Genomic DNA, 23,078 nt, shown 5'->3' with positions numbered 1-23,078 from the left:
TTACTAGGGCCTGAGTTGTTACAAGAAAAGTAAATTTGAGTCCAATTTCATGAACTCAGGCCAGAAAGTATCCTTAACAAAAAATTAGTAAAACTGAACCAAGCAGTGTGTAAAAGGGAATAAATCATGACCCAGGAAGGTTGGTTGGTTCAGCATATGGAAAAATAATCTATGCAAGTCACCATATTGAAATTATTCAATGGAGGCAAATCTGTATGATCACCTCAGTATATGCAGAGAAAATATTTGAGAGAATAACATTCATTTATGATAAAACCTGTCAGCAAACCAGAGTAGAAAATGACATCCACACAAAAAAAATTGCAGCCAACTTTATTCTCAGTGGTGAAAAAATGATGCTTTCCCTTATGACTGTTTGCTAAGCAAAGATATCCACTATCATCACTTACATTCATTCAACCAGAAAAGTTGATTCTAAATTTTTTATGAAAAATCAGAGGACCTAGAATTGCTAAACTATCTCAAAGAACAAAGTTGGAGGATTCACTGTCTAATTTCAAAACTTATTATAACACTAAAGTAATCAAGACAGTCTGGTAACAGTAGATAAACGAATCAGTGACATAGAAGGAACAACCATATGAATGAATTTTTAAAATATTGTGCTGATTAAAAGAAGCTAGACACAAAACAGTACATTCCCCATGATTCCATATGAAGTTCATCAATGTGCGATGGGGACAGAAATTTGATCAGTGGTTGTCTATGGCAATGGGGATTGACTGGAAAAGGGGTACGAGAGAACTTCCTGGAATTATGGAAATGTTCTCTTTCTTGATTGAGATAGTGTTTACAAGGGTGTGCATATTTTCTTAAAATTCAGAGTGGTTACACCTTGGATCTCTGCATTTTCTTGTATATAAATTTTACTTAAAAATAAATTAATTTCAGCCTTATGGTGGATTTCTCTGTTATATTCCTGTTCTGCATTGGCCAGTGAATAATATAAATGTTTCTGCCAGAATTTTTTTCTAATAGCTTCTGTTGGAATAACTGCTCTCCTTAACTCCTCCTACACTGGGCCTAAACCCCCATCATGGCCGTTAAAGAATCCTGTTTTGTTTGATGATTACTGGAGTATAGGTTACTTGAAGCAAGGGATGTCTGTTGATCATTACTGTTTCTCTGTAATCCCTAGCTCAGAGCTTTTCATGGATGATTCTCAGAGTTTGGGGGAAAAAAAGGATATGTGTATATTTAAGAAGTGTGTACATTATTTTCAGCAACAGTACTGTGAATTTTGTGCAGGTCTTAACATATTTTACCATACAGTATAAAACTACTTAATATTTATGCAAAATGCCACATTCATTGATTTCAACAATATCACATTCTGTCAGAACATATTTTGCTTCTTCCGCTATAATCATGACATTTTAAATAACTCTGGCCAAGCCACTTATGTGCTGATATTAATTTACTTAGTGGAGTCTTCTTCTAAGCTATGTAGACAGGGTTAATATTTTGTTATGTTTACTTACCTGGCAATTAGGGTTTGTTTGTTTACAGTGTACACAGAATCTTTCTCGAGGTAACACAGGTGTTGATCATTTGCAGATCATATATTACCTGCTTTTAACATGAAAGATTACATCTGTGCACATTGAAATTTTTCTTAGGTACCTTCAGCCGTGGTCTTATGTTTATTCTCTAGCTGCCATCTGATTATCAAGTGTATCAGTCATCCGGGTGCATGTCTTACATGGTCCTTGGTGGCAGAGGAAAAGTAACTTTCCAGCCTGGGATCTCAATGTGGCAATGTTTTCTTTTCTGCTAAAATAGACTTGTGAAGCATGAACTAAAATTTAAAAATATGTTACCAAGTAAGTTGCTGTAACATAACTCTAGCAACTGGCTAAATTCAGTGTTATCTGCTTGCATCTAAAACTTTTGCATTAAGTAGAAACATATGACATAAATCATAACATCTTTGATGACCATGTTATCATGTAAATATCTAGTTATTGATCAATAATGATGACCATTTCTTTTGTAAATCCATGGATAGAGATCTTTTAGTAAACACATCACTCATGTGATTATTCCTTCAGTATATGAAAAATTCAAAATTCATTGGAACATTGAACAATGTAGTTGGATAGCTCTGGATGTAGGGCTAAGGGCACAGTGTTCTTGGATGAGGTTGAAGGGGTTTGAGTTATGCTTTTTTAAGGGGAAAATGTTTCACTGTCCTGTTTATCATTGGAAAGTTCCAGCTCGGGGGGATGCCATCCCTGGGTAAGTTTATTCATGATGCTCAGTGATTAGCTTTATGCTTGGCATTTAACATACATTCAGGAGATGTTTGCTGGGTAAATAGCTGAGTAACAGCTCAGAGAAATCACAAGGCTTCGCTTTCCAAGCAAACACAATATATCTTCATTAGGTAGTGTTTTCAAAGAATCTATTGATTCTAATTGCTAACCCTTTTTATTTTCAGTGAACTAATGCAGGAAAAGAAGATTTTGAGTTTATTTTATAGTTATTTGTGAAAGGATTCCAACTTGAAGCTATAGAATTTTAAATAATACATCATCTTAATATTTATAATATTCCTCTGAGCTATTCAGAATGGGCTAACATGGACATGATTTGTTAATAAATAGCAAAAGTGCAAGCCAGAAGACAGAGTGGAAATAAAACTTAATTGGAATTACAGATACAGTTTTTTCATTTCATTTTTTTTAGTTTAAGACAGTATTGGATATTATTAGAAAATTTGCTAAAAAGCCCCACTGTACTCAGGATGACATTTCAGAGATTGTCAGTGAGCCAATCTTAGTGTTTCAGAAAGTATCAAGATTAACTGTGACTAAAAAGTATGAGGTGGTTATTTTGCTTGGAACCACAGTTTTGACTACATGAAGTTGGGAAACCAGTAAGGAAGTGATAGTTGACCTGTACCTTAGTGCTTTCATGGCCTGTTGGGAGGATAATTGGCTAAATGAGTATGGTGTCTGAAAACCTTTACTGTGCCTCTCAATGTGAAAAGTGTCTTCTCTTAGTAGAATTCAGCTCCTCAAGGGCTATAAAAACAATTGCATGTTTTTAAAAAATATAATGTAGTGTAATAAACTTCCCTTAACTAGGATAGTTTTTCCATTACAGCTTGACTTAAAATGAAAACCACAGATCATATAGATCTTCCAGTGTAAGGCATTGGCAACTTTTTCATGTCATTTGGGAATTTAAGGAGGAACAGGAACATAGGGGAGAAGGGAAAGAAACAGCACAAATGCAGGACGCAGTTATTCACTCCTGTACTCTTCAGGAGGAGTGAGGCTTGGGGAAACCTTTGGGATGCAGAGATTGAAAAATAAAGAGAAAGCAACTTTCGATCTATCATATTCATCGTAGAAAATATTTTCAAAGGATCAAATCCTTTAAAATCTTGCAATTGAATATTTTTGCTCCTAATGGTTTTTTGAAAATACCTACCTTCTTGTTATCCAAATTTTTCCTGTATGAAAAGCTTACTAGTCTATGTTAAAGAACATAGACTAGTTATGTTAAAGAAACATTAAATAAAACTTTAGTTTGGCACAGTGATCAAAATAAGCAGTACAAATTTACCCTTTACACATGAGGTATTTTAACTAGTAGTCAGCTATTTTAACAGTAATGCTTTTAGGGAGTTCTGATTTAGTAAGGATAGGTGTTGAGAGAATCACAGGATATTCCATTTCCTACTAGCAGTTCTGTGTTATTTAAATCCAGCTTGCAGTTACCCAGCCCAGTGGGTGATACTGTGTTGGGCACCTGTGCTGGGCACAATTAGGAGTGACAGCTCCCAGCCAGCCATCTTTGCTTTTGCTTTGTTATTTCTGCAGTGTTTTACTGCATTTAACAGAGGTGAGGGAATAATACTTCCAAAGGGAACCTCTGAATTCTTTAAACATGAAGCTAAAGTAAATTAATACACTTTTTTATGTGTTCTCCAGAATTAATTATCAAGTAATTATTGAACAGTTAATATAGCTTGACTTACAATAAACATTTATTGTAGGAGCCAGACTTCCTGGATTTTAACTGTAGTTCTGTTGCATACTAACCATGTATCTTCTTTGTGCCTCATTTCTTTGTCTATAAAGTGGGGATAATGATGGCACTCACCTCATAGGGTTGTTGTGAAATCATAGGAGTAAATGTTTCCTAACTGTTCTGAACAGTGCTTGGCACACGGTAACTGGTGCTACACATTAGCTGTTACTTTTGCTATTAGTATTGTTGTTACTAAACAATTACATGTCTATGCTGAGATTGTGCATTCAACTAGATTTTCACATATTTGGAACATAATCATCATACCTCTGGAACTACTAAAGAGCAGATAACATGCTAACTCATGTTATCAGTTCAGAGAGGAGGTCAATGATCATGAAGTGCAAAATTCTGTAACTTAAGGAAGCAGATATTAGAGGATTATTGTCTTTACTTACATAGGTGAGAGTAGCAGGATTGCTTTAAAACAGGAATGAGAGTGAATGTTTAGTTCAGTGAAGGACCTGTTTGGTTTGTTGTGAGGCCCCTGGCCATCTGATGGAAGAGACAGCAGGCTTGCTCAGCTGAGCCATAGCAGGAGGTCTGGCCCCATGAATGCAGGATCCACGATTCACAGAGCTTCGGTCTCTGGAATTGAGAAGGCTTAACCTGAGGTGAAATTGATGGGATTGTTCTTGTTGACAGCTGGCCTAACCTTGTCATTTGGAAGCATTCCTCTCCCTTTAAATGGCCTGCTTTGGTAGGCAGGTGCTGGTACTGCTAGCTGTGCCAGAAAATAGTTCATTTTGTAACTGTAAGTTTAGAAAATTTTAAATCTTTAGATGAGTGATCATGATGGTAAAGAACATACTAAAGATTTTAAAACTCATGAGAGCTTGGCATGTCTGCTTGACTGTGTGTTTGTCTGGTGCGCTTGCTTGTCCGTAGAAGATAAATGGCTTCTGCCGTAAGGTGTGGACCTTGGGTGCTTGTTGTTCAGGTTTACCCCGGGTTTTAAAATCATTTAGAGCCTTGGTTCTCAGCCACAACTGCACATTAGCACCACCTGTAGAGCTTTTACAAAAACAACTCCCTGGGCCCAGAGCCCAGATCAATTAATCAAAATCCCTGGGGAAGGGTGGGGCCTGGAAACTGGTAGGTTTTACCAGCCCCCTAGGTGATTCTAATGTGAAGCCAGGTTTAGAATCCCTGACTTAATTTAGAATAATGAGATCTCTTGTATCAATAGGAGACTACTTGCTTTTCTGGGGACTGCCTGCCGCAGTACATCACAATACTCTTGTCATTCATCTAATTCCTGCTTTCCTTGGATTTAGAGGACTGGCAGTCCTACTACTGCCTTAGTTTAGTTTATAAAGATCCTTCTCTTTTTGTCTCATGTTGAAATTTTTATTAGTACCACAGCAAAACAGCCTCTTATTTATCTTTCCTATTCTCCAGTCTGCACATTGTTAGAGGAATGTTTTTCTTAAGAAAGAAATTGGTTAGTTCTACCTGCTGAAAATTTAGTTGGGTGATACAGCCAGAACAAACACGTTACAGTGAATTGATTGCGTGGTTAGGAGTTCAGGGAGGTGAAACATTTTTTACCGAGCATCCTCTCTGCCTTGGTGAATGATTTCACTTAATTCTCCCAGTAGTCTTATGAAATAGACATTGTCACCTGTGTGTTAAAATGTTAAGTAACTTGGCCGAAAGCAGTGGCGCGTGCCTGTAATCCCAGCACTTTGGGAGGCCAAGGCGGGCGGATCACAAGATCAAGAGTTCGAGACCAGCCTGGCCGATATTTTGAAACCCCATTTCTACTAAAAATACAAAAATTAGCCAGGCATGGTGGCACGCACCTGTAGTCCCAGCTACTGAGAAGGCTGAGGTAGGAGAATTGCTTGAACCTGGGAGGAGGAGGTTGCAGTGAGCCGAGATCGCGCCACTACACTCCGGCCTGGGCGACAGAGTGAGACTCCATCTCAAACAATAAATAAATAAATAAAATGGTAAGTAACTTGACCAGGTTCTTGTGGTTTGTATGCCCATAGCTGAAGTGACACCCAGATCTGTTCCTGTGTCCTCTCTGTCATATAAGCTCTGATCTTGTGTATTGCATTTCTTCAAAGCCATGAAAATTATTCATATCAAAATATTTTCATCGTGAAAGGTAATTAAAACAAACTAAGCTTTCTCATTTTACTTTTAGAAGTATTAGGATACAAATGTTTAAAACATTTTTTTATTGGCTAATCTCTGGAAAGAAGCTTTAATATTCTTAAAGATTGGCAGCAGGGTACAAATTCTTTTTCCCCGCGTTAGGGCAACAGAATTGTACATTTCAGACCCAGACTCTTGCACAGATTTCAAAAGGTGGGAAGGCCTATTCTGTCTTCTGTAGCTCACTTAACAAACATAGGCTAATATATATATTTGTATTTTCCTTTTCTTTTTGTCTTCTCTTTTCTCTTCTCTTCCCTTCTCTTTTTTTTCTGTTTAAAAAAAATCTTGTAAAAATTCTGCATCCTGGGATTTAATAGCAAGTAGCAGGGTGCAAAATATTATGTGAGCATCTTGGACCTGAAAATGATTCAGTTTCTACATTCATTTCAGTGCTTTTTGAAGTATTATCTGCTGCTTTTCTATCTTAATTCATGATCTTTCTTTGGAAAGATCATGAGAGGTGTAGATAAATGAAACGTAAAGGCTTTCACCTTTAGGACTTTTATAATTTATTTCCTAATCCAGTATATCTAGGGTCTACCTTAAAAAATCCCTTTTAAATAATTAGCAATATAGCTTAAACATTTCTTTGACACAGCTCAGATGGAAGTTTTATTGATTTACAGCAATAAGACATACATTTAAATAACAGATTAAATTATACCAGTTAACATCTTAAGGGGAAGAGGCCAGAAGTACATATTTTTGTGAGCTGATCTCTGTAGCTCTCATCCAAGGACTCTTCCAGAAGAGACGGTCCGGTTATATCTAGAATAATGAATGGTTTGGTTGGAAGGGATTACTGTGCAAGTAAATTTGCAGAGCTAAATGACCCAGAAGAGTTGTTACCTAAGATATTGTCATATAAATCCAAAGCACAGTTATTTTCTGGTTAGTTAATGTAGAAAGTTTAGATATACAGGTGCTTATGTATTATTTCATAAAATATGTACTCAATGCCTACCGTGTGCAAGATGACTAAATGCTATGCTGAATACAAAGTTAAATAATGTTAAGCAATTGATTGGGATAGATAAATAATGTATTATAATACAAGATACAGAGAAATAAATTAAGATTAAACTGTGTGCTCTGTGGGTGAGCAGAGGCAGGAGTGACTAAATATTGGTGTAATTATCACAATCTATGGCCTAAAGCATAAGACACCTCTAATAAGATTTAACATTGCAGGCCAACTGACTCATTTAGTCATTCATTCATAAATAGTTTATTTACTTTCCATATCCTGGTTAATTTTTCTGTTTCCATGTGTAGTTTTAGTTTGTAATTTATAGTAGGAGGTATTCTTACTACCCATGTAATGATCATATTTTTTCTTCTACTGGTTTTTTAATTAAAATGAAATTGCATGGAAAATAGCAGACTTATTTTGTGAGATTTATCTCTGGAGACTTTAAGGCTACTATCAGTTTAGCATAGCTTAAAAGGTAGAATAGCTTTGAAAAATATATTGAGCCAAGTGACTTCCATGACTTAGGCATATCAGTGTGGTTTGTTATAGAAATAGAATTGGCCTGCTGAGCTCTATTGTTAGGAATCTACCCTAGAACATACCTAGAGAAGTTGGATTAACAGAAAACAACCAGGTATCCTAGATGCATGGAAGTTTCCATTTGAAAGACAGCTTAAATTTTATCTAATTCAACCCCTTTGGTTCAAAAAGATGGAGGCCTTAGAGATGTTAGGAAATCAGTCTGGTGATCATAATTTGGAGAGATCTTTGATATTGATATACTCGTTACTATTTTTGTAAAATGATATTGTTATTTGCTATTTTGAATTTTGCCAGCCATTAAGAATAGATATTTAAAGAGATAACAGATAACTTATAACAACATGAGCAGATTTTTATTAGGATTACTGGTTTCTGACTCCATCTTTTTTTTTCCTGTGGGCCCGCATTCCTCAGTTAATGATGATGAACATGATGCTTGATGGCAAAATGAAATAGGAAAATTGTAAAAACAAAATTATAACTAATGATTCACAAGTCAGAAATAACTATAAAGAAACAAATTTGGGCACTTATTTTAATGAAAAGTGTGCCTTTTAAGCAGATATCAGAAAGTTTTATCGTAGCCTCATTTTATATTGTAAAATACAAAATTACATATGTTAGCCTTACATAGGAATGGTGATTATGACATTTTGCTTAATAGGTTTGGTTTAGAATGTGTATACATAATTATTGTAGCTTTTGCTCATTCTTTTTCAGTGTAATTTGTGGGAAAGATAGAGAAATAATTAGATTTTTCTCATTTTTTAATTTTTAGTGCAGCACAAAAATATCCTTTTTTCCTAGTGACAGACACACACATAAATGCACAAATAATTCTGGCTAACTTCACATTAAGTATTATTGTTGTCAACACAACACAAAAGTATGTGGTGAGCACATGATGGTAAGAGCAAATTTTACAGTAAATGTGGATTTTTTTTTTCTTGCAGGTACATGTTGGGACTCGCAGCAATTCCGGCGGTTATACAGTTTTTTGGCTTTCTCTTTTTGCCTGAAAGCCCTCGATGGCTTATTCAGAAAGGACAGACTCAGAAGGCCCGTAGAATTTTATCTCAGATGCGTGGTAACCAGACCATTGATGAGGAATATGATAGCATCAAAAACAACATTGAAGAGGAGGAAAAAGAGGTTGGCTCAGGTATACAGACTTTATACTTATATGAATTTAAAAACTATACAGTGGTCTTATTTGTCATTATTTTGTGTGTGTGTGTATATAATATATTTTAATATATGGATATTTATGTATAAATATGTGGATATTTATGTATAAATATAAATATCCATATTTATACATAATACAAATATGGATATAAATATAAATATCCATATTTATACATAAATATCATATATAAATTATATATGTATTATTGACCTTCCATATTCATTTAAAAGCTATTGAACTGTTTTCAAAATAATCTTTGTAAGAAATTAAAATGCTTTGTTTACATGTGTTACATTAATTTTCATACTAATTTTTATAAAGCATATGAGTACCTCATGTACTAGTTTAGGGATAAGTTTGTGTTTCCCTATTTCCATTAAAATATTTAATTCGTTGTCTATTCTGAAATTCACCATGTCAGAAAACCAAAAAAAGTCTCTTGTTAATTTATGTTGATGAATTTATTTTTGAAGAAGATTTCACATAGAAATTTACCAAACAATTCTGAGGCAGGATCTATAATCTTGACAGCCTGATTTGGGTAAGTGATTTGTAGGATGTAAACGAGGAAAAGGTAGACATTTCAAAATACATTTTTTCAACAATAACAGTTAGCCTGCTCACTTCACATATCCCAAATTGGTCTTATTTTCTCTTGTGCTTCCTTTTGCCTCTACATTAATTGTTAGCTCAAGGGGAGAGGGAGATTTATATTAGTCAAATTATTTTTCATACCTGAGAAAATGCCAAGCACACCCACTCCTTTGCTGATACATGTCTACACAGGTGTTAGAAGGTCTGTCCAGTCTACTTTCTCCTACCATTTTTGGTGGAGCTGACCATTGTTGCCTTCCTGGAACAACAGGATGAACACTCTGAAGAAGCTGGTCTCTGTGTTAGCCACATGTGGCTTGATTTAACTTTACCTACCTATAGCACGATAGCATGATGCTGTCACTTTGTTGCTGAGATCAAAGCCTCAACAAACTGTGAGCCCATTCTATGTGAAGTTCATTTTTTTTTAACACTTTTTGAGCATCAGCCAGGTGTCCAGCAATGTCAGCATTTCTAGGGTAATATATTAGTGCAAAGATTAAGGAGAATTTTGCTTTAACAAAAAGTTTTACTGAGTTAAACATCGTGTTCATTAAAAACTATCATCTTAAAATATCTATTTAAATGACAACTTATTTTATGCTCCTGTCTAAATTCCTCTTCTCAGTAACTCAAATGAAATACGAATTTTTTTTTTTTTTTTTTTTTTGAGATGAAGTCTCACTCTGTTGCCCAGGTTGGAGTGCAATGGCTTGATCTTAGCTCACTGCAACCTCCGCCTCCCGAGTTCAAGTGATTCTCCTGCCTCGGCCTCCCGAGTTGCTGGGATTATAGGCATGGGCCATCACGCCTGGCTAATTTTTCTATTTTTTGTGGAGATGGGGTTTCACCATGTTGGCCAGGCTGGTCTTGAACTCCTGACCTCAGGTGATCTGCCTACCTTGGCCTCCCAAAGTACTGGGATTACAGGCGTGAGCCACCGCACCTGGCCATGAATTTGTTTTAATTGTAGTAATTCGTACATTTGAAACTCATGTACAAATTATGTGTGAGTGGAAGAACTTTTCAGAGTAAAAGAAAAATTGTTAAATACTATTTAGAGCCTGTATTTTTATTAATTTATATAAAGGATAAGACAATTTAATTTTTAAAAGCCTTCTTGTTTAGGGATATGGATATCATTGATTTTATTGCAAAGCATTAAGGATATAGCTTCATTTTGACTACTTAAAAATATGTCTGACTACTCTAGCCATGCAGTGTTGACAGTGTATCCTGTTTGAGTTTTATACATTATATGGAATATATAACCAAATGAATTTTTAAAGAAATCTGGGGCACATAGGGTTGCAATTATCAACATCTGCTTTAGTTTTTATCAGAAGTCTTTGGGAGCTAAATAGCGCCCCTTTTCTTGGATATAGATAAAATAATTCCATATTCCCCAGTTTTGTTTTACATTCACATTTGGCACAGGTTTTTAAAAATACTATAATGTTATTCACTGGATCCTAATAACGTTTGCTCATGCTTGAGTAAATATTCTAAACTTTGGAACTAATAGGATTATTAACCTATCCATTTCTGGATTTGTATTATTTGAAGTAATATCATCTTGCTTAATTTAAAAGCTAATCTTACGTTCTTTTTAAGAAGTACACAGTTAAGAGCGTTATGGCATGAATGCATTCAGACAGATTTGCCAGATTACATGGCACCAGTGATTGAGGACCTGATTTTTTATGATTAAGAAACTTGACCACAGTAAAACATGGTCTGCAGAACTGTGAATTGTATATCAGTATTGTAATGTCCGGGAGCAAGACTCTGGGTCAGTTTAATTGGAAAATAGAGAGTTAGCAAGCTGACATGGTCTTGTCCCTCCATCATGCTTCGTTCAAGAACGATAGGCTAGATGGACAAATGCACATAAAGGAATGGCTAACTTCACAGTAATAAAAATGCACTGGCACAGGAAAGATGAATCAGCCATTGTGTTGAAGGGTTAGAGAATGGCCTGTTAATCTGTGCATGGATCCTGAGAGTTTTGATCCACAACATCAAGCCTGGGAACTGTGGGCAGTAGAGTGCAGCTGCCTGAAGGGAACCTTGATGTAGGTACCACAAATTATCCTGATAGTCCAGGAATTTAGAAAGACGTTGTTTAAGACACCCTATTTCTTATAAGGAGGAATGTTTTATCAAACATGGTGGCTTAGATACCTGTTCCCATTGAGCTTACTAATAAATAGGTCTGATTCTGAATCAGTAAACCATGTCTTGTCTAGTAGTTCCCCAGTGGATTTGTGACTTGTGACTGTCATGACACTTGCATATGTGATCCTTCTCTTTTCATAGGAATTTTTTTTTCTTGTTCACTTGAATTTAAACTTGACCTCTTTGAGGAAAATAAGACTAGCTACTGAAGTGTGTATTGGCTACATTAATTTATTTTTTGGATGTGTGAGATTGTTAGTGCATAGAGCATTTTTCTTGGTTTAAAACCACACTTTATATAGTAGATATCGCAGTTGCTCTGGCCATGTCAGCAGCAAAGTTGAGGCTTCCAGGCCATACCATGGAATAAGGTTGGAGTGCAGTGGAATCTCATCTCTTCTGCCCATGGCATTGAGGTCAGACTCTTTTGCATGGCATCCAATGTCTTGTGTGTTTTTTTCCACTATAGTTGGCAAAACAACAACAAAAAGGCAGTATGGGAAAAGAAGCAAACATTTGGTTTTCACGTGTGCTCAGCACTGTTTATACATCCTGTAGGAATAATAAAGTAAGACTAGCAGAAACAACAGCTTGGTTTAGAGAGCTCGCTGGAGTGGGAGACAGGGAGATGGAAGAATATCACTGGCTGTGTCTCAAACTTGCCATCTTAAAATGAATCTCAGGAGAGTTGCCGCGCCTCAGTTTCTTTTTAGGTTTGTAAGAAAAGAAAACCAGATTATAATAGCTCCAAGGTCTGTTTTTTTAGGGGTTTGAAAGTCTGTGAGAAGTGCCTCCTCTTTATTTCTAAATGCTGTGCAGCAGTATTTCTTTCAAAAGTATTTATCGAGTGACATGCATCAGAGGTGGGGATGTGGCAGTAACTAAGATTGACAAGATTCTGGTCCATTCTCATTGGATAAGGCACACAATAAATGAAAGAGCAATTAACTACTAGATAACTACAAATTATGGTAATTGCTTTGAAAAAGATGAACAGAATAATAAAACGCTTATAGAGGGAATGAAAAGGGGTACTTTACATGGGATGGTTAGGAAAGCCTGTCTGAAGAGATGAACTTGCAGGGTGAAAAGGAATCAGCAATACAGAGAACTGGAGGGAAGACTGTTCCAGAGAGAGGAAACAGCAAATGCAAAATTCTGTTTTATTAAGTGGGCCAGATTGATTTTTGCAAGTTTTGATCATAGCTACAAGGTGTACATGTACCAGACTTCTAAGATATTGCAGTAAGAACTAACTATACATCTTTTATCTCAGATTCCCAAGCCTAAGTGTTAAATTAGTAGGGGCACAATTACTGTTTTCAGAATTGAAAGCAAATTTAAATACAAAGAAACATTAATATGATTTCCATCATTTTGTGGTATGTCTGGTTTGTTTTCCTAGTTTATGTCATATTGCACAGATGTGTAATAGAGTCATGGCCTGTATTATCAACAGATACAGAATCCTGATAGAGACGTAGGTAATTACTTAAGCAATGATTGGCAAACTTTTCTGCTTAGCTTCAAAGTTGAGTGAAGAGAGGCAGGCCCTTTGGGGCCTGGTTATTATAACAGGAAGCAGCTGTGGTAAGCTCAAATATATTTGAATTTTCCTGCTTTATCCTAGAAATTAACCAAAGTTTGCATTCTGTTCTATAATGTAACTGTTTTACTTGACTCTAAACATGTTTTTTTCTAAATAGTTCTAGTTTTCATTCATTGGCTTCATGGAACCCATCACTCTGTCATTTATATCCCTGGGATATGTATCCCTCAGTTTGACAGACATGTCCTGAAAGAGTTTGGAGTTTCTCTCCTGGGCAAATTCATTAGAGATGGTATTAAAAGTAGGGTCTGTCCATGTCACTAGAGATGAGAGGTCATTTCTTAGATTACTGGGAATATAGAAGGCATAGAGTCTTTGTTAGGAGCTTTAGTTCCTGAAAGTTAAAAATTGTCTCCCACGACAAAGGAAGTAAAGTCAACCAACAGAAGAGACAGGATTCTTCTGAAGGCAGTCTTAGGGAACAATCCAGAAATGAGAGGTGTGTTTTCATGTGCTTTATATAACCTTGTTTGATAGCGCTTATTTGACTTCTTTAGTTTCTTATCCTGTACCAGCGAACAAGTGTACCCTGAGATGAGATGAAAGGAAAGCAAAGGCTGTTGCTGCCATGACTTGTCAGAAGAAGCCCCCTGGCCCCGCTGCAGGAGCCCCTCAGGCACAGCTTCTGGGAGGTCTTAGATAAGGCACCATCTCTGTCATCCTCCTCTCCACTCTGAAGTGGGGATGCTAAGGCAGGATCATTGGATGCTTAAGGCAGGATCATTGTGCTAAGGCAGGATCATTGGAAGGAAAGCATGAACAACAAAAGCATGAACAACAAAAGCTTTCTCTAGAGAAACATACAGATGATGGTGTTAGAACCACTGCAAAAAGCTAGGGAAAGAAAAAAGCAGTATGTTTAGGGAGAATGAGGTTATTAGGACAGCATCAGTGCAATGACAGATTGAGTAAAGGAAGGAAGGCAAGGGAAACACTGACTGCACGCCTTAGGGCAGTAAAGAGCAGCCTTTTATAAATCTATTTATAGCATGCGTTCAATCCAAGGAACTTAAAAATGGTCATAGGCTTTTTTTTCCCCTAAAAGAAAATGGCTTTTTTTTGGGGGGGGAGGTGGTGAATTCCGTGTTAAAAAATTACGTATTAAAACTTTTTTTTTTTTTTTGAGACAGTCTTGTACTGTCATCCAGGCTGCAGTGCAATGGCACAATTTTGGCTCTTTGCAACCTCTGCCTCCTGGATTCAAGTGATTCCCCTGCCTCAGCCTCCCCAGTAGCTGGGACCACAGGTATGCACCACCACGCCCAGCTAATTTTTTGTATGTCTAATAGAGATGGGGTTTCACCGTGTTGGTCAGGCTGGCCTTGAACTCCTGACCTCAAGTGATCCACCTGCCTTGGCCTCCCAAAGTGCTAAGATTACAGGCATGAGCCACAACACCCGGCCTTAAAAATTGTTTTACAGTTAATATTACCTAGATCATCTAGATCATGTACTTTCAAAATGGACTTATTAAACAGAAGAATGCCAGCCAGAATATTGGCCCTACCCTTTGGTCAGTAAAATCTCAACATTTAGTCATATAGGAAAAGTAGCAACCCAGAGGCACTAGCTAATATTTCAGATTGGAATTAGATGCAGGCCCACTAGTTGCTAGTCACTGTAGTAGGGCATTCAGGTTACCTGTGTGATATGTAATCTATGTGAAAACATGCAAGCCAGCAAGATTTCCATTATTTAATTTTATCAACGAATGAGCTCAGGAATCTGGGTGAACGTTGGCTTTGCCTTTGCCAAAGAGTTTGATCTCTAGTCTGGAAAGCAAGAGTATTGTAGGGAAGAGAACTTATTCAAGAGCTTCCTGTGAGTTCATTTTAAAACATGATTTGATTTACCTCCAGTTCCTTGAGGGTCATGTCTGTCGTGTATAGGAAGGGACAGCTGCATCTCCTTTTTTTTTTTCCTCTAGTAATTTTGCAATTTGGTCATGAAGTCTTACCTACCTTCGTAAGTCATTTTCTTTTTCTGTGAATTGATATTGACTGTGGCCCTTTCAGCAAATCATATTCTGCAGAGAGGTCAGAGGGGGTAAATATTTATCATATTTTGATAGAAATTCTTCTGTACGTTTCTTTAGAAATCCAATTTCAGCATAATGACACTGCAGTCAAATACTCATTGCAATTGACATCTGCTGCACTTAGAGGAAAGTAGTCATTCTCCCTAATATATTTGGTAGTTTGCTTTTATTTTTTTCATGTGGTAGTAGTACAGTGTTATCTGACCCAAAACAATGCATGGATGTCATTTACTACGTGAACTTTAAATAGATATTGATAAATTGTTCTTGGTAAGATGACCTGCAATTTTCTGAATATTGGCAAAGAAAACATTTCTATATCCAATATTCTAGAGTTGGTTGTAAAATTCCAAAAATTGTCAAAGTATTAGGCTGGTAAACAGTAGATTAAAACAAAAGGTCAGATAAAAAGCTGCTTTAATTCTCAATCCTTATGTTAAGCTGTAAGCTGAAGGACTATTAAAACAATACACAACTCTGTTCAGTTTTTAGTAAAACTTATTTTCTTAGGCATGCTGACTTACTTAAAAGAAACACTATTTCATTCAATATGGCTTTAAATAAAGGTTGTCATCGATTTTCTAAACCCCAGAGAACTTTTAAAATCTTACGCAGAATTGGAATCATTCTTGAATTTTACATTAAAATGTCATTGACTGTTCTGTTGTTACATGGGGATAAACAACAGCACAGAGATTTTCCACTCAGCATACTCACGGGAGAAGAAAACATTTTTCAGATTACTTGTAGGCTTTTAGTCATTTTCCTTGATTTATATGGAAAATCCAGATTGTCTTAGTAAGTAGATAGGTAATACTTCAAAGCTTTATATTTTTGTTTTCTTGCTAAGATGTACTTAAATCCATATCTCATAAAAAAAGATCCATGCAGAAAGAATTGTGACTTTGTTAAAAGATCTCTTTTTTTCCCACTTACCGTTAGGTTCATACTATATTTTACTGCTCTGTATTTAATACGATTAAATGGAATGAAAAAAAACCCCACAAAGTAGGCATTTGAAAATGAATGTAATTCATCAGTTGCTGCTCAGGGTAGCTCACTTCCAACTTAACTCGAAATCCATCATTCAGTATAGGTGATAGTCTGCTTCATAAGTAAAACCATGATCTGGAGACATTTTTTCTTCAAGATACAACAAATTGCTATGCCCTTTAAAGGTTACCTGATCTTTGTAGAAGGTTACCAGAAGGTCCTGAAGAAAACCCTTTTTTTTTTCCCACCTCAAAGGGGAAGGCACAGGAGCCATTCTTTAGTGTTGGGACATTTTAGTTTAACAAGACAATTCCATGGATAGTCTGTAGAATCAGAATATCAATGGCCATGTGTATTAGTCTATTTTCACACTGTGATAACTACTCAAGACTGGGTAATTTATAAAGATAAGAGGTTCAATTGACTCACAATTCTGCATGGCTGGGAAGGCCTCAGGAAATTCAGAATCATAGTGGAAGGTGAAGGGGAAGAAAGGCACGTCTCACATGGCCGCAGGAGAGAGAGTGAAGAAAGCCACACAGTTTTAAACCATCAGAGCTCGTGAGAACTCACTCACTATCATGAGAACAGCGTGAGGGAACTGCCTCCATGATCTGATCACCTCTCACCAGGTCCCTTCCTTGACACCTGGGGATTACAACTCGACATGAAATTTGGGTGGAGACACAGAGCCAAACCACATCACCATGTCATATACTATCTGAAGAAACCTGCCTATTCTCAGATGTCAGCGGAGATCTTCTCAGAGTTTCTAAAAAAATCAAAGAAACCTTATTTTTTCCCTCATATTTTAAGTTGGATTTGTATTGGGGAGCTACAGTGGTCAGATGCCATTAATTTTCTCCTCTTAACCTGAGGCCCTCTAAACCCTTTGGTACTAAGCAGTATTTTTAATCAGTATCTGACTGAATACCTTGCTTTAGATGCACATTTCAGTTAACTCACTTATTAACACCTACTATTTCTTGAAACGTTGAGCCTTCAATAAGGAGGTGTGTCCTTGGCAGGATACAGTGAGGAGAAAATTATTAGGTTTATGAAGCTGGAACTATAATCAGTTGCTGTGTAAGTGTCTCACATTTTTCAGTACAGTTTTTCCCCTGGATTTTTCAAGGTACTTCCTTGAAAATGACTCCCACTGCACATCTCTTAGAATAAAATAAACCTTCAAGATAATTTTTTAAGAAAACTGAGCCCAGTAACTGTTCTTTCCTAAAGGGGAGGGGCAACTAGTGTGAAAATACTAGTAACAATTTCTTTTTCCTGAATGCCCATTTCTATAAATGTTACAAGCACATCTATAGAAACACATTCTCTCTTTCTCTTTTCACTCTCATTCTTAAAACAATCCTAAAACAGACATTATAATCCACGTGGTACTGGGAAAATGGAGTGCTGGCAAGGGCAAACAGCTAGGAAGTGAAGGAGGTGGGATCTGGGTCCCAGCTGCTACCACTCCAGCTTCTCCCCGTTCTGCTCTGTAGACTGCATCTCATGCCACATCTGTGCCATGCAGTTTGGATGTAAATATTAGGAAAAAAAAGAAATTGGGCACTGTCCTTGCTCTTAAAGAGCTTAGAACCTAACAATCAAATGTCCTTAAGAATATCCTTTTCTAAAAGGAAAGCATTCAAACAACTATAAAAAATGTGAAAAAGACAATGAAATTCAAAATCAGTTGGCAAAATAGTTCAGTTGCTTCCATGTTGAGTCTGTATTCCCCATCTCTTTTTTCTTCTCTGTTCTTGCTGCCATTGCCTGGGCGAGGTCTCTGGTGCTTATTCTCTTTGCCTGAGTAATAGTGTCAACTGTTCTTGTTTCTAGTATCTTCCCTCTCCCTCCTTTCCCCATGGCCTCCAAAATTATCATTGCAACACACAGACAGGATCGTGTCCCTCTCCTCTTCAGAAACATGTTCCTTAACTTATTATTAAACTTCCTTTACAATCTCGTTTGAATGTATCTTTCCAGGTTTATTTCAGTAGTGCCCAGACTCCATCATCAGACCAAGAGAGCAAGCAAGAAGCACTCAACATTACCAAGTGCCTCCTGACTCTCAGGGTGAGGAGGAAATGGTGTGGGTGGGATCTGAGGAGGTGAGGTGGAGTCTGGAGACACCCTGAGATGGTTCACATCCCCTGACCTTCACTGTTTACCCCAATCAGTGAACCCTGCAAATTAGATGCAATTATTGTCTCGCAAAAAGAATTACATTAAATTTGAAAAGCAGTAACATATTAGGAGTTTTCTCTGGGCAAAGAAGGGCTTCTGATATTAGTCTCCATTAGCAAAATTTAACACAATTTATTGTTCAGTTGACGAAAAGGCTGATCTAGAAGTGCTTAAGCATTTCTTCCTGCTTAGTCCAATAGATGCTGGTATTATTTTAATTGTGTTGCACAAGAATAGAAGGTCTACAAATTAGGAAAAATCGTATTTCATCCAAAAGAAAGAACTATTGAGAAAGTAGAATGGTGATCTTTTAATTATACTTTGAATATAAGCATTTGGAGGCTGTTCTCTGTGTTGAGGGTTAGGTATTAATTTTGATGCATTATCCTAGGGGTTGTCAAACTTTTTCTGTAAAGGGCCAGATAGTAATACTTGGCTTTTTGGCCAGTGGTCTTCATTGTAACTACTTGTCTCTGCTGTTACAGTACAACCATAGAAAATATATTTAAAAACGGAGTGTGGATTTGTTCCAGTAAAGTGTGAAGCTTATTATTTTGTGTTTGTTATGTTTTATTATTTGTAAAAACAGAAAGCCGGCCAGATTTGGCCCATGAGCTATAGTTTGTTGATTCCTTCTTTAACCATTAAATATGTCTGTTTTTATCAGTTTCCTCAGTTTTTATTCTTTGGACTAATTTGAGGATGCTATTCACGTTCTTTCTTTTCTTTTTTCTTTTTTTCTTTTTTTTTAAATATGTGCATTGAAGCCTCTTCAGTGTGCTATTTCCTAGTGGGTTTGGCTTCTGTGCAGAAGATAAAGTTGTCAATGTTTGCGTTCACGTGTAAGTGTGCACAGGTGTGTAGTCAGAGAGGAACTTCTAAAGAAGTATTGCAGGGAAGCCTCTGTATAATTGCAGCAACAGACTTTTATGAGACCACTGCTCAGAGCACATTGCTTCTTCAAGGCCCAGCCACAGTCACTTCTGCATATGTCACAGGTCCATCTCAGCACACGATGTCACATTTGATCTAATGGGGCACCAAAAGAGGCCAAGTTTCTATGGTGAGAGTTGAGTCTGTCATCACCTGAGACTGGAGCCAGCTGCACTATCAAAATGGCTTGATGCACCAACAGAAATCTTAGCTCCCTTGCCTTGAATTGCAGTCAAAGCAAGATGATACCTTTTGTGAATGTTAAAATGCACCAGACAATTAAGGAGATGGTTTTATTCAGGCTCTTGCAATAGAGAGATTCATTAATGAGGAAATCCTTAAAGAAGAGGGAGAAATTCTGGGATTTTATAGAGCAGGTAAACAAAGGAGTCAGAAGGAAGGCTGGAAGTAATCTTATGTTGGAATATGAGAGGGCAGAGTGCCTTCCTTCTCTTGACTCCCTGGGAACTTTTGTGATACGTCTCTGGAGCAGTCAGCATTAGATTTGCCTCCACTAGCAACTTAGCCTTACTTATCTTTGTATCCTCACTGCCAGATACAGTCATTGCCTGACGTTAGCAAGGCACTTCATAAATGTTTCTTTGACTTTCTGTTTACGTGAGAGGAGTGGATGGTGACATCTGATCTTTGACTCCTGAGATTTGGAGGAGGAAACGGAGTTCTTACAGTGTGTAGACTTCTTCCCTCTGTCCTACTTAGTCATCCTGAGACCCTGGGGAAGTGTGGTTGGTGAGGAGAAGACATAAGTCAGAGTGCACAATGACTATTTGTTGAATGTCCCTATTTACAAAGGCAGATGTATATGTTTAGAAACTCGTTGTGGACTTTTAGCAAAACAGTTTGGAATTTATGTGTATATTAGGAGTTATTAGTATTTTCTTCTAGTTGCTGACATGTTGGGCCTATTGAAAAAACATTTTTTGACATCAAGTATTTATAAGTACAATGAAATTTCAAATGTGAAAGTTATAAAATCTCATGTGATTAATTATCTTAGAATTAATTTTGAAGCAGATCCTTGTTAGTGTCTGAATTTAGGAAATACCCCTTACTAATTAATGAGCCAAGTTTTATTTATAACTCTAGACAATAGATTATATTTCAGACTAGGCCCTTATTATAGGTATGTACACTTCAAGATGTGATGGAATTTCTCTCTACTATGAAAGGTGAGCCTATGAAATTCAAATATATTTTCACTAGCTATGACTACAGTGACTTCAGCACTTTTAAGACAAATGATTATCTTGACCATAGAATTGTAGTCAGAATCTTAGATGTGAAATTTGGTATTTGTTTTGTTTCTGCAACTCTCATTAGCTAGTTTATATTTATATACACCCACTTTGAGAAGTAATTGGAAACTCATGATTCTCAAAAATGTTCTGCGAAAAATGTTTTAATTTTACTTTCTGAAACAGCTTATCAGGGTTTCTGTTCATTTCACAAGAATTACTGAAAACACAGGTGGCATCATTTATGTAATAATTCTGTAGATTTTTCTGTCTTATGCTTAATAATGGTCCTGTGGATATTCAGATTTCAAGAGTAGTGTTTTTTTTGGGGGGGGGGGTGTAGTATGTTTTCAAATTATAAGTTCTTTATTCTTATATGGAATCATGGCTGTAGCTGCATAACCATGCAGGTGACATTTGTGGCAGCAAAGAGGAATAATATCATTTGAAGTTTTATTACTGTTAAAGAGCAAAGTTTGAAAAGCAATCATGTGACTTTTCTGATTTTATCTGTTAACAGTTTTTTTGAAAACTAATAAAAGAGCATTATTCTTTTTTTGAATATTTACGATGTGTCATGTACTGTGTGTGACACTTTGCATGGTATTATTACATCTTTTAATGCTACAACAATCCTGTGTGAAATCGTTATTATTATCATCATTATTATATTATACTCTTTTAGAGATGAGAAAAACCTCAAGTAAACTGCATAGATCTCCTTGGCTACTAAGTGGCTAAATTCAGAATTCCAATCCATCTGCCTTTATATTTTGCTGGACAACAGCAAAATGTCTGCTTTCATGGATATACATGCTGATGAAGGAACACAGACAATAAAGGAATATATAACACACTAAGAAGCAATGAATGTGATGGGGAAAGATCGAGTGCAGTGGAGGAGGGAGAGTATTGGAAGCCTGGGGTTAGAAAGGTGAGTCATGGCCCTTTTGATGAGGTGCCCTCTGAGACTGGAGGAAGTGAGTAGTACATTTCCAGAAAGGAAACCCATACATACATTTGCCTTTAGTTTTATTCAAAAGGAAAATTTGTGCTGAGAAGCTCTACCTGCCAAGTGAATTAGTAAGCTACTCAGGTAAACTGACCAGAGACCTAATTATTAACAGGATCTTGATGTCAGAGGCTTGTTCTGATAAGGAATTCCATTAGGTTCAGTAGTATTTTACAACAAAACTATGTTGAACAACTTTTAGAAAGGTGCTTTTTCAACATCAGAATCACCTCTGTTATTGAGAAAAAAGAAAGGCCACGAATATAAATTGCATAGGTCTCCTTGGCTACTAAGCGGCCAATTCAGAATTCAAACCCATGTTGAATTCCTTGGAAATTTTTTTTTTTCTTCTTAAATGGGCCAGTGAAGGTTATTGTTCTGATAGTCTTAAGTACTCAGATAAGAATAAATTATAGTTATTAACTAGACATATATAATGTGAGAAATAGACCCTTTAAAAATTCTTTCATATACTTCATTACTTGTAAAATTATACCAGCAGAAATAGAGACATACCTACAAGTTGTATATTTAATTTAGTCTTGGAGTTTTTACATATTACTTAATTCAGCGGTCTTAGAAAATTATTTTTCCCAAAATGTAGTCACTTGCATAAAACATTTGTTTTCTATAATAATCTCAAATAAAAATTGGCTGGATCTAATATAGCATTATGATAGAAATCTTATTTTGAATATGAAGGTGATAATTCAAGAATATCTTTTGGCCGACGTGGTGGCTCACGCCTGTAATCCCAGTACTTTGGCAGGCTGAGGTGGATGGATCACCTGAGGTTGGGAGTTCGAGACCAGCCTGACCAACATAAAGAAACCCCGTCTCTACTAAAAATACAAAAAAATCAGCTGGGCATGGTGGCACATGCCTGTAATCCCAGGTACTTGGGAGGCTGAGGCAGGAGAATTGCTTGAACCTGGGAGGTGGAGGTTGCAGTGAGCTGAGATCACGCCATTGCACTCCAGCCTGGGCAACAAGAGTGAAACTCTGTCTCAAAAAAGAGAAAAAAAAATGAATATCTTTTATAAACTGGACTAGTCCAACACTTAATTTTGAAGTATTCAAGTGGAATCTTTTTATGGAATTCTTAGATGAATTTTCTCTCAACTTGGGGTCTCAGTGTACCAATCTGCTATGAGTTGGAAAACCTTCCTGTTTTACAAAAGGGATAGTTTCCTTCTGAGGTAAATCAGTGGAAGCTAGAGATCTCCACAAATGTTAGAGTTTTGTACTTTGTACTTAATTGACTTAATTAGCATACACTTGTACATTAGTTGGGTGAGTTTTGTTTACCTCTGGGCCAGAAATACATATTCATCCA

The 23,078-nt window shown here is 36.6% G+C and overlaps 1 protein-coding gene across 1 annotated transcript in view; it reads left to right on the top strand.

Annotated features, from left to right (window-relative positions):
* The window catches only part of SLC2A13 (solute carrier family 2 member 13), a 359,276-nt gene that overhangs the window by 69,098 nt on the left and 267,100 nt on the right, over positions 1-23,078 (top strand). The window contains exon 3 of the mRNA XM_054442881.2: positions 8,701-8,909. Coding sequence (XP_054298856.1) covers positions 8,701-8,909 — 209 coding nt within the window. The remainder of the gene's footprint in view (positions 1-8,700; positions 8,910-23,078) is intronic.

Source organism: Pongo pygmaeus, chromosome 10 (assembly GCF_028885625.2).
Source record: "Pongo pygmaeus isolate AG05252 chromosome 10, NHGRI_mPonPyg2-v2.0_pri, whole genome shotgun sequence".
Lineage (NCBI taxonomy): Eukaryota > Metazoa > Chordata > Mammalia > Primates > Hominidae > Pongo > Pongo pygmaeus.
This window is presented reverse-complemented; position numbering and strand designations above follow the sequence as displayed.